Source organism: Cannabis sativa, chromosome 5 (genome assembly GCF_029168945.1).
Source record: "Cannabis sativa cultivar Pink pepper isolate KNU-18-1 chromosome 5, ASM2916894v1, whole genome shotgun sequence".
In the NCBI taxonomy this organism is placed as follows: Eukaryota; Viridiplantae; Streptophyta; class Magnoliopsida; order Rosales; family Cannabaceae; genus Cannabis; species Cannabis sativa.
Window position 1 is genome coordinate 11,821,225 of NC_083605.1, and position 12,492 is coordinate 11,833,716.

The following is a 12,492-nucleotide window of genomic DNA, read 5'->3' on the forward strand; positions in this document are numbered from 1 at the left end:
ACATATCGTGAAAATGTCGCTACATATCGCAAAGTGTCATGACATACACAATTATATACAAAAATCTGAGATACCTCGTTAAACAACCACATACACAGAAAATAATGTCAAAAAAATGTTGATAAAACATAGTCATACATAAAAAACTACAAGTAACATGTCATAAACCATAATAATAATAATGCATGCAATTTAAAAATGAAAATGATGCTCAAACCCTGGTCTTGCAAGTAGCTTTGTTGTGTCCCAATGCGGCACAGTTTGAACATTTGCGTGGTTCCTTGACTTTTTGACCGTTCGATGGAAATCGATTAGTCCGTAGTCTTCCTGCATTGCTCTTTCTTGGACGACCTACAGGTTTCTTCTCCACTGGTACACCGATTCTCATGTTCTGCATGTGTTCTGGAAGCACCCATTCATCCTCCTCGCCCACAAGATTAATTGTTCCATCGTAAGTATTCTTCCACGTCTCCTTTGTGTAATAGGGGGATGACAGAGCATAGAGACTGACATTCTAAGTAAGCGCTGCAACACATGCATGGGGACAAGGAATTTTCAACAATTGGAACATGCCGCAAGTGCATGTTCTCTCAACTAATTTCACATCACCGCCCTTTTCAAAGTCAGAACCGTCAGCACCTCTTCCAACACTAAACAATTTTGCACCGTTACGTAGGACACTTCTACGTCTACACATCCTCGTGTTGCTTTATCAAATCTTCCTCAAAATGAGTTGCCAAAGGGGTAACACACTTACTTGCCTTTTCGAGACGGTTAGCAAACCAATTTTTTAGTGTGAACCTTATGAACTCAACTAGAATAGTTATTGGATATGCCCAGAATTCTTCAGTCACGTTGTTAAGGCTTTCTGCAGCGTTGTTTGTCATGATGTTGTACCTGTCTCCTAGACAATAAGGACGAGCCCATTTTTCCAATCCTATATTGTCAACATAAGCAGCAATGGGAGGATCCATCTGTCGAAGCACCTGCAAATATCTATCACATTCCCTCTTCGACCATGCGTAAGCGGCCAGTCATATTTGCGTGTTACAGACATCAGTCTTGAACTTGTGGGTGACATTCATAGAAATATGTTTGTAACATGCATAGTGGCATGCTTCGGGGAAAATAACCTCGACAGCATGTTCAATGCTTTGATGCCTATCCGATACAAACACTAAGTTTTCAACCTCCCCAATCGCTTCCTTTAACTTCTGCAATAAATACTTCCAAGAGTCATGATTCTCGCTGTCAACAATTGCAAAGGCAATCGGAAACAATTGGTTATTTGCATCGTACGCTACAGCAACTAGCATTGTGCCCCCAAACCTTGTCTTCAAGAACGTGTCGTCGATACTAATCACAGGACGACAAAACTTAAATCCCCTCCTACAAGCAGCCAGTGACCAGAAACAGTACTTGAACCTGTTCTCCTCTGTGATAATGTCTGTAATAGTACCTGGATTCTTCTGTTCCAGCACGTAAAAGTAACCAGGTAACTGACTATAAGCTGCTGCTGGCGTACCCCTCGAATACATAAGTGCCTTCTCTCGGCACCTCCAAGCCTTCTCATAGCTCATCTTGATCCCATACTCCTGAAACATATCCCTTTGTATGTCTTTAGCTTTGTACTTAGTTCCATCTGATTTGAACTTGTTCTTAATGAGGTGGCCAACAACCCACGGTGCTGTTTGACGGTTATCAGCATGTCTAGAATCCAGGCTACATGTGTGTTCGTTGTGGAATACAGTAACCTCAAACATGTCACAACGTGCCCTCTTCCTCCCCCTCACTCTCCATTTGCAATCTGAACCCCTGCAAGTTGCATAAAAAACATCGGTCCCAGACTTCTTCACCATGAACTCAAAATTCATTTTCAATGCAAACCTTCCAACCACATTTTTCAATTCAGTCTTATTTGTATACAGCTTGCCAACTTATATTTCCCCTGAATGTGTACCAGTAAGAGAAGTTGTATAAACATTATTTTCCTCTATGTCTTCCCTTGTCCACACAATAGGTTTGAATTTTGTACAAACTTCAAAATCAGATGGTACAGTACTACGAGGAGGACCTGGGCGGCTGCTACTGGTGCCTGGTGTTTCGTGATTTTCACTCCGAGGGGTTCTTCTTTCTTGGTCTTTCCTTTGCTCCCTTGGACATGGTGGAGATGGTGGAGGTAGTTCTAACCTTAAAGAAGGTACCTCTATAGCTTCATCAACTTCCAACTCCGCATCACCATCCTCGTTCAAATCTACTATAGGATCATTGTTGTAAAATGCACCATCAAACTCATTAACTGGTCAAATCCATTGTCAACCCTATTATCCTCATCTATATTAGTAGGGGCCTGCTCATTCATCCCTACGGCTGGATCTGTTTCTGAGACAAAACTCCCAACAACACTTCTTGGGAGGACAGTTGGCGGAGTAGGCCCCAAAAGCGCATGCCTTTTAACCTTAGTCACAAACAGTGGCAGCAAGTTCTCCACACTCATTTTTGCCTTCATTCTTAAGAACAATCTTACTTGACTATCTTTCACTAAAACTTCTGGCGGTATCATATTACCTTTCATGTACATATAACACACCTTTATTTTCAGTTCATACACAAGAGGGTCTATATCCAACTCTTCATACAAAATATCATTCATCTTTTCTAAAGTAGTGTCAACCTCAAACATTAACATCTTACTTTTTGGATTATTGAATATCCAGTTGAAACCTTCAACTGCCCAAGCCCCATCATATAGTACAACTACAAACACATTTGAATCTGCAAACCAAAATGACCACAAATTATAAAAAACCAAGATGTCGCAAGATATCCCGAACCTATAGCCACATATCGCGAACCAAATCCAAAAAATGTATGTCGACAAACGTCGCGAACGTGTCGAGAAAAATAAAAATATCCACAATATAACACAATAATTCTATGTATCGCGACTTGTGTCGCGACATATCGATACATGTCGTTAAATGTCATCTCTAACCTCATGTCAGCTCTTAAATCGCTAAATGTCGCTAACCATGTCGAAAAATATCGCTAAAATTGCAAAAAAACCAGTAAAAACGCAGACTTGCTGCATTTCGTGTTTCATTGACAAAGGGTGTCAAAAGGGTACATAAAAACCACGGATATGTGTAGATCTATTACTTTCAACATAAATACATCTAAATCAAACAATAATTACTAAAGAAATTACATACCCATTATTGTTTAAAGGAATGACTTTCTTAGAGCTTTGGTTGGGTTTCAAGTTTCCTTTGATTAAGGCGGCCGAACACTAGCTCCGGTGGTACAATGTGTGTATTCTAGAGAGAGAGAGAGAGAGACACACACAGAGAGAGAGAGAGAGAGAGAGAGAGAGAGAGAGAGAGAGAGAGAGAGAGAGAGAGAGAGAGAGAGAGAGAGAGAAATCCGAGAGATAGAGAGAGAAAGTGTTATGAATTTTTGTTTTTTATTTGTTAAGGGGTAAAATTGTAAGGGAAAAATAGTTTAAGTATATTTTGCATGATGCAAAATATCCTAGCATATTTTTAGTGTACCAATTATTTTTAAGCATGTATTGTCAAATTTCCCTCTTAGTTTCACTAAATTATTTGAAGGAGCTACTCTTAAAATTCAAATGAGTTTTTTATTTATATTTTGTACATGAGTATTTATTTGACATCTTAATGTGTTTAACACTACACCGACGTGACACTTTGTAATTAGTTAATGGTTCCTTATATTATTTATAAAATCAAAATATGTGGATCTCGATATTAAAATGCACCAATAAAAATATGATAACTCTTGTAGTGCTTGATACTTTAAGATATCCCTTAACATTTTTCTTTGTACACATTTATTTGAAAGAATATTTTTCTTTTTCTATATATATTTTACTAAGATAACAAAAAATGGTGTTTGAAACTTAAATTAAATATAATAGTTAATTAAAATAAATGGTATCGATCTTTATTTAAAGTATTTTCATGTTATGTAATTTTAGTTTATTTTGGACACAATTCATTTTTTTATTATAAATATTTTTTTTAGGAAAAATAGAATAATTCGAACATTGCTATGAAGCACTCATGGTACTTAACATCATGATGAAGTAATTGGTTAATAACTTCTTATATTATTTATTAAAATAAAATAAATAAAATTCGATATTAAATTATACTAATAACGATATTACACATGTTTAAGCAATCAACACTATAGGTACCTTTTAACATTTCTCATATTTAAAAAGTTAAATGAAATTATGTCCAATGCAATTCTGAAATGCACAAAAGCGAACACAACTTTCAAGTGAAGGCTGACTAAGTAGTCTTTTGATAGTATTGTTTGTAGATCTAATTTCATAAGTAATCTATTAAAAACAAAACTTTCAAGTGAAGGCTAACTAACTAAGTAGATCTAATTTCATAAATCTAATAAAAAAGATTGAACTAAAGTTCATTTCACTAAATAAGTAATAACAAGCTTATGACAGATTGAGAAAGCTTTAAATTCCATTTTGTGTATTTGTGTTAGATTTTAGGGTTACACCATCGTTATCTTGGAAGATGAAAAGGTTGAAGATGTGAAATATTATTCAATTCAACACGTGCTAACTCAACAAAAGTTTAATCATTTTTCACGAAAAGTAAAATAGTGAACAACACTTTATTTGTATTTTCTTTTTTAATTTTTCTGTAAAGAAGATAGAAAGAATAATAATTGGGATTTATGTAAAATGTGTAAAAATATATTGAATAAAATATTCTGCGCATTCATGTGTTTTTTCATTAATTCGATGAGAGCTCTTTATTATTGAGTACACAATTTTCTCTTTCTATATGGAATTGAATCATAAGTTAATCATACAATGTTGGACTTGTATATCTTTTCCATTATTATTATTTATAGTAGTTATAACTAATAAATAAATTATGGTCTTAAATAGACGAGGAAAATAACGATTTCATATAATATTCATTCAATATATGAAGCTATATGGTTTCATTTCTTTTGTTTATTGGTACAATAATGAAGCACTGTATAAATTAAAACAAAAAAGATGGGCCACACTAAATGCTAGCTAGTTAGGTAACGGGTACATATGGCTTTGCATCTTAACAATTTAAAAATGGTCCACATTTTAAAAGTCATTTTCTGAGTGGCACTTTCGGGTCATTCATTCATATCTATAGCTATAGCTATATATATATGAGCATTGTTATTAGGTATTATTGGTACCTAGTATCTTTTCAACATGTTGCGTTGCGATTAGGTAACGATACTCCCTAAAAACTATTATATTAAACTATATAAAACTCGATACTTAATTGGACCAATACCAATACTGACACATAAAATAATACTAGACACTACTGGTACCCTTTAGCATTTCTCTTATATATACACATATATACACATTATTACCTGTCACACAATCAATATTTGGAAGTGTCCCATTTGGTAGCTAATTCCTTTCTTGTGAACCATATTTCTTCAACATTCCAGTTCAGCAAAATGATGTGTACTGTATTTGTACTCAATTTTGAGGTGATCATTTGAAGCAAAAATAATTATATATTCACTTTGAGAAAATATATATATAACTGAAATTGATCCACCTATATATACATATATAGTTGGTTTCAAAATAAAATATATATACATATATAGTTAAAGAAAAGGTCAAATTAGATAATTTGTATTTTGTTTTCATATGGGTTCTCTATCACCTTATGCACGTCACAAGTTTTGTTTTTCATTTATTTTTTGAACTATATATCTCTTGCTTTATTTTGCATGGTCATATATCAATAAAAGGTGTGATATGGTATAGTCATGTACATACATCACACCTAAGAATGCTAAAGAAAGTGAAATGGTTGTAATCTCGTATAGTCAATTGACTTGAATTTTAGGATTCATGGTATCATAATCAGTGGGGAGGCAGCCACACTTTTTAGTGGGCAATTTTTTCATTTTTTATTTTGGTTAAAAGGGTATTAACCTAAAATATCTTTTTTGTAGATAAAAAAATAAAGATATAAATTTAGTAAGAAAAAACTATGTGTAATAAAAATAAAAAAAATATATAAATTTTATGAGAATAAAGTAAAAATATGTAAGGGTATAAATAAAAAAATTATTAATATTATGAGGGCAAAAAATAAAATATTTAAAAAAAATTAAACATAAAATTTAATATATCAAAAGTTTAGGGTAAAAAACAAAAGGGCCATTACCAATTGTTAATCTAATATTAAAATATAGGAATGATACTATATATCAACGAAGTATAATTTCTATATAATATATGACACGATTCTCATAAGCATTATATTCAGTACTAAGAAAAAGGGTTAGGCATTAGTTTTCAACAAACCATTATACTTTTACCTTGAGTTCCTCAAACTAAAGTATATGCAACCGACAAAAAAAAAATGAGACTACTTACACGTTTGGTTGGGATTGGGAGGAATATAATTATAAGAATAATAATAGAAATAATAATAGGAATTGAATAAAATTTAAATTGTATAAAAAAAAATTGATAAAAATTTATAAATTTTTTTCTCATGTTACATTAAAATGGTTTTTCTTTCTGTTTTAAAATAAAATAGTTATTCTACTAAAATGGTCGAAAGGATATTCTATTGAAATGACATTTCTAATACTTTCAAATACAACCAAATAAATGAATGGAATAAAATTTATTTTACTTTCATTCTATTCCATTTCATTACTTCTAACCAAATGCCACCTTAGTATCGATTACATATGGACACTAATGCGCATTACCATCGGTCCATAATCAATGCTATAGAATAGAGGGTGAGTATTGCTGTTGGTACTAGGCCGATAATAGCCATCCAACTGGAGTTACTAATAATCAATAGTTCTAGACTGATCATGCATAATAGTAAAAATGCAATTTTTCTATCCTTTATTTCTTGCATTAATTTCAAAAGAACAACTAATTAATTTACAACGATTAAGTAAATACAAAAATATTTCTAATATTAAGAATCTAACTTAGTTACGTATATATATGTTTAAGTTAGTAAGTCCAAAATATTTTCCTAAAAATTATGAAACTAACTTAATCAGTGTATAAACTAACTATACTCAACTCATGCTCTCCTCTTGGCAACAGCTCTTCATTGACATAATCAACCCATTCATTACGTAGAACATTGACTTCATTGTTGGTGTAGGTTGTTCCCTCATTGAAAGTATAAGTATTTAAACAAACTTAAAATTATCAAATGATTTACCTAAATTAGATGTACTTGAACATAGTATCCATATTAAATGTCATCGAGTTAAATTAGGCATATTGCAGTAATCCATGTTAGAGATTCATTGCATCGGTTTTTAGCACTACACAAAAATGAAGTTAGAAGATGAAATATTGATGATTTTATATACTATGTTGCTGGTTATAGAACTTACTTGGTTACGCGCGCAGTCTCATATTTTTGAATGTATATTTTGATTTACAGGATTTAAAAAGGCCACTGTTTGTGATTGAGGTTGGACAAGACAAGCATTCAATGAATTTTAGGGTTGAATTTTATGCTCTAAATAAAATCTAATTTCAATGTTATTTATTAGTATTAAATTTCACATATTTTATTTTCATAATTATATATCTAATATGTAAATTCTATTAAATACTGAATATAAAATTATTAACAATTATAGTGATCGCAGTGAAAAATAATTGTGATTATATGTTTCAAATTTATTTAGTCCTGAGATTTAATTACCAATGCACCGAATTTATACTGACGTGATAATCGGTGATGTGGTCTACTCACTCTTAAGCAAGTGGAATTTCTTTTCCAAAATATTAGTAAAGTAGACTTGTATCGAATGTATAATATTTACATTGGACTAGACCGATATTTACAGTGAAAAAGATTATAAACTTACTGTTACGTCTATTCTATGTCAGTATCACATAGTTGCTCATAGATCAATTTGATCTTGTTTGATGCCCAAATGTGACTTCCACTAGCGGTGGTTGTAGTATAAATCAGGCGGTCGATTCTACAGGAAGGTGATTATGGACAAAAATGCTAGTAGAAAAATAAAAACAAAAGGTTAATAATAAGTGACAAAGGTAACCAAATGAATTTGAGATTTTTGTTTTGAGGATAAAATGTTATAAGAAGCAATAAAATGTGTAACCAATAGTAAAGAGAGAAAGACTTCAAGAATCATCCATATGCTTGTTTGGCTAGTTTGTACCTTTAATTCACAAAGTTGACACAAATTATATAACATTCAAGTTCATTATAGTTTTGAGTATACAAGTTCTTACAAATAAAAGAAATGATTTAATCTTAGAACCTAGAAATGACATTATACATTAAGCAATAATGCAATAAAAGATTAAACATAAAACTAAACATTATTGTTATTATTATTTTTATTAAATAGTAACACACAAAAAGAGCATGACTAATCCTATATATTTTTAATAAAAATAATGACAAAGAGATGGAGATAGTAGTGATAGTGACAGTGACAGTGAAAGAAATGAATATTAATATTACTTTTATTAATTTTTAGACACATAAGAGAGCATGACTAAACCTATATATCATTTAACAAAAAGTAAATAAAAATGAAAGATAAAAATAAGCAATACTACCATTACTATAATCACTAAATAAAAATATATAAATAGAGCATGAGTAAGTCTATATATATATATTTAGTATAATAGCATATATAATAGTATAGATAGAAGAAAAACATAAAAATAAAAGTGGAATAAAAACTTGTATTACTCAAATAAATATTACAACATGTAAATCAAAGATACAAAGTAACCTCACTTTGCATATAGAATCATCCCTAACCTTTCGAAGAAGATTATGCCATTATGCTCATCATTCTCTCAAAAATTATAGAAAGAAATATGAGAAGAAAAGTGAGAAGAGATTTTGCTATATTGTATTTACTCTAAAAATTACACACTTTAACAAAGAAAATGAGCTCCTATTTATGGGGAAATTACACTCTATACCCTTTTTATATTGTCCTCTTTTATTTTTACCCTCTTTTTTAAAATCTATTATTTTTACCTATTTTTAAAAACATTTTACCAATTTTGCCCCTGTCACTTCAAGATACTCTCCATGTGACTCTCTTATGTCAGGGTATTTTGGGTACAATACATATAAAAAGAGGTATGTTTCAAATAAATATAAAATTAGAGGTAAATTTGATTAAATGATTAATAGAAGATGCATTTTTCAACTTACCCCCCTATTTATTGGGTGGGTCTCAAGAAAATAAAAATTATTGAGCCTTTTATTAAAATTTATGTAGTATATTTAAAAATTACTAAAAATATGTATATTTTTAAAGTGAAAATATTTTGTTTGGACCCCTGAGTGGGCCCTAGACGCAGACCCAGTCAACCTTAGTCCAGGCCCCGACTCTACCTTTTTATAGAGTCTCCAGAAGGATTAAAATGCATAATATAAATAAAATTGGGTTACAAAATAAATAATAAAAATAAAAATCTGCTTCGTGACATGATTAATATTATTATCGTTATCTTTAATCTTGTGGTATTTAGGAGGGTTTGGTGGGTTTTGTGATAATTTTGTGGTCCATTTAGTGTTGTTTCTGAAATTTGGGCTTCAAAAGATGTTGAGTGTGCTCAAGCCCAAAAGAACTTTGATTGGATCACACATGTGGTAGGTGAAAGAAGAAGATGGGAGAGCAGCCAATAGACAAGTGCCACACGTGCGAGCTGAGAAGGGAAGAAGATGGGCCACTTAGGTGCTGATGTAGCTCCTAGAGCAAATGGAGAGGCGCCATTTGGCGCTGATGTGGCATCATGTTGGGCTGAAGGAGAGGGAGAAGATCTTGTGTTCGGCTTAGCTCATGGGCCTATCTTTTTTTTCCTTTAATTTGCGCTGCTCATTTTTTTTTTTTGGATTATTTTACAAATATACAAAATTAATAAAAAAAAATTATAACAATACGATTTTATAGAGGATGTTGGTAAAAGAATTACATGTGAGGGAATGTGAAACTCAACTGTAGAAAGATTTTCATATGACCCACTAGAACTCTATGAGACTCACCACAGTCGAATATAAAAAAATGAATATTGATATTAGGTACCTTAAGTTAGATACCTAACACCATACTAGTGTGACACATTATAAATAGTTAAGAGTTTTCTATTTTATTTATCAAATCAAAAGAATTTGATATTAAATTGCATTAATAGTGGTATTGGTATGCCAGATCTTGTAGAGTTGGACACCTTAATGTGCCTCTTAAACCATCTCCAACCTTAATGTCGAAAATTCTTTTTATTCTAACCACAAACACTAAAAGTTACACTAAAAATAATATTCTTTATTATCACATTATTTTTTAAATAAAATAAAATATTTATTATTATTATTATTATTATTATTATTATTATTAATTTATTAAAATTTTAACAGTTAGTATATCTAATTAATAATTTAGCGTATTGTTGACTATGATTTAAATTTATAATACTTTCTAATGTGTATTTAATTTAAGTTTTTCATATTTTAGTGCCTCATATCAAAATAAAATTACACAAAAATTTAATTTTGTTTTACTTAAATTATAGTTAAAAATTAATAATTTGTGATATTCAGAATTTCAACTCCACAAAATACACTAAATTAATAATATATATATATAATATTATAATATATAATAAAAAAGGGAGGATGCACTTGATCTACAATGCACATACAATGTGTAGCTCTCAAAGAATAATTTGGTGTATTACATTAAAGTTACTATTAACATTAAATTTCTTAAAAAAAAAAATACACCAAACAAATGGTTTCCTTCACAATTCACATACCCCTCACATTCCATCACTTTCAACTGTCCCAAACATAACTATAAATATGTGCCCGATCCATATTTTTTGTGCTTTTAAAATACAAATCGTGCTGGCCATAAAAAATATGAGTGCTGTGCAAAAAAATCTATATATCTTTATATATTAAAAGTGCCTATCTAACGGCATTTCTTGGTTTAACATTCTTGGTTTAACAGAATATACTTAAAAATAAAAGAATATTCTGTTAAATTTAACGATTAGGTTTGATCTCCCGTTAAAAAATAAACCTAATAATTAAACCCAAAAAATTAAACAATAAATATTAATAATCTCTTTTTAAATTAAAAAAAATCATCTTAGCCACATATCTCTCTAACAAACCTATCTTGGGAGAATATTATATGTTTGTGCTTATTTTTAGTTTTATTTTTAATTTTACCACCAAGAGGAGAAAGTTGAAAAATATAGAATGTGAAAGTCTATAAATATATAGTTGTGTAGCTATTATTAGATATGAAATGAGATAATAGAACTTTTTTCAATTAGAAGATTAATGTACATTTTACTATTAATAACATATATTATTATAATACAACTATGTTTTACTTACTAAATATACTGACACATATTTTATTTTTATAAAACAAATCGTTCAAATAATTATACTATTTTAATAATTAAAATAAAAAACTAAAATATTAAATAAAACTAACACTACGTGGCTTGGCACGTAACAATCAACTAGTATATATATATATATATATATGAGTCCTGTGTTACTATACAACAATTTTATAGAGTAGGCTTGACATGACCTGCAAGTGTAATAATTTCGTACCATGTTTAGATTTAGGTAGTGCTTTATTCGGGTTCTTATTTTTTTTTAAATAGACCAACCTGTTTTTTATACAGGCTCAAAATCGTGTTCTATATTTTTACATTTTTATTAGGGTAAATACCATTTTGGACCCTGTATTTTGCAAAAGTTACAAATTGGACACTGTGTTTTGTTAAATGACAAAATGAACCCTCTATTTTCTAAAATAGTAAAAATAGGACCCTGAGCTTAATTTTTGACAACTTTTTTTTTAATACAACCAACTTGAAGACAATGCTTAATACGAACAGATACAAAAAATGTAAACAGTTTTGTCATAACACTTTTAGATCGGATTATAATTAAACTTTATTTTGACAAAAAATCAATTCAGGATCCTATTTGTACTATTTTAGAAAATATAGGGTCCATTTTGTCATTTAACAAAACACAGGGTCCAATTGGTAACTTTTGTAAAACAGAGGGTCCAAAATGATATTTACCCTTTTTATTACAATTTATGAGTTAAATACTAAAATATATGTGTATTTTATAGTTTTAGTTATTTTTATATTTTTTTTTTCAATAATAATTACGCACAATTATATAAAAACAATTATAATATTATAATTTGAATGTCATTATTATTTTAATTGATAAATAAATATTTACTATTATTATCATTATTAAATTATTGGATATTTTAATGTTCTATGTGTTATGTTTTCGAACTTGTTGTATTGTGTTGTGTCTAAGTCTATTTTTTTTTCGTGTCGTGCCTAAATACATATTTTTTGGTATCAGTTCGTGCACAAGT

The 12,492-nt window shown here is 30.1% G+C and overlaps 1 protein-coding gene across 1 annotated transcript; it reads right to left on the reverse strand.

Annotated features, from left to right (window-relative positions):
• Positions 1-211: 211 nt before the first annotated feature.
• Positions 212-1,874, reverse strand: LOC133038161 (uncharacterized). The gene is made up of 3 exons (XM_061116220.1): positions 1,134-1,874; positions 762-986; positions 212-472 (listed from the first exon to the last, which is right to left on the reverse strand). The coding sequence occupies exons 1-3, from the start codon at positions 1,872-1,874 to the stop codon at positions 212-214; spliced, it is 1,227 nt and encodes a 408-aa protein (XP_060972203.1).
• Positions 1,875-12,492: the final 10,618 nt, after the last annotated feature.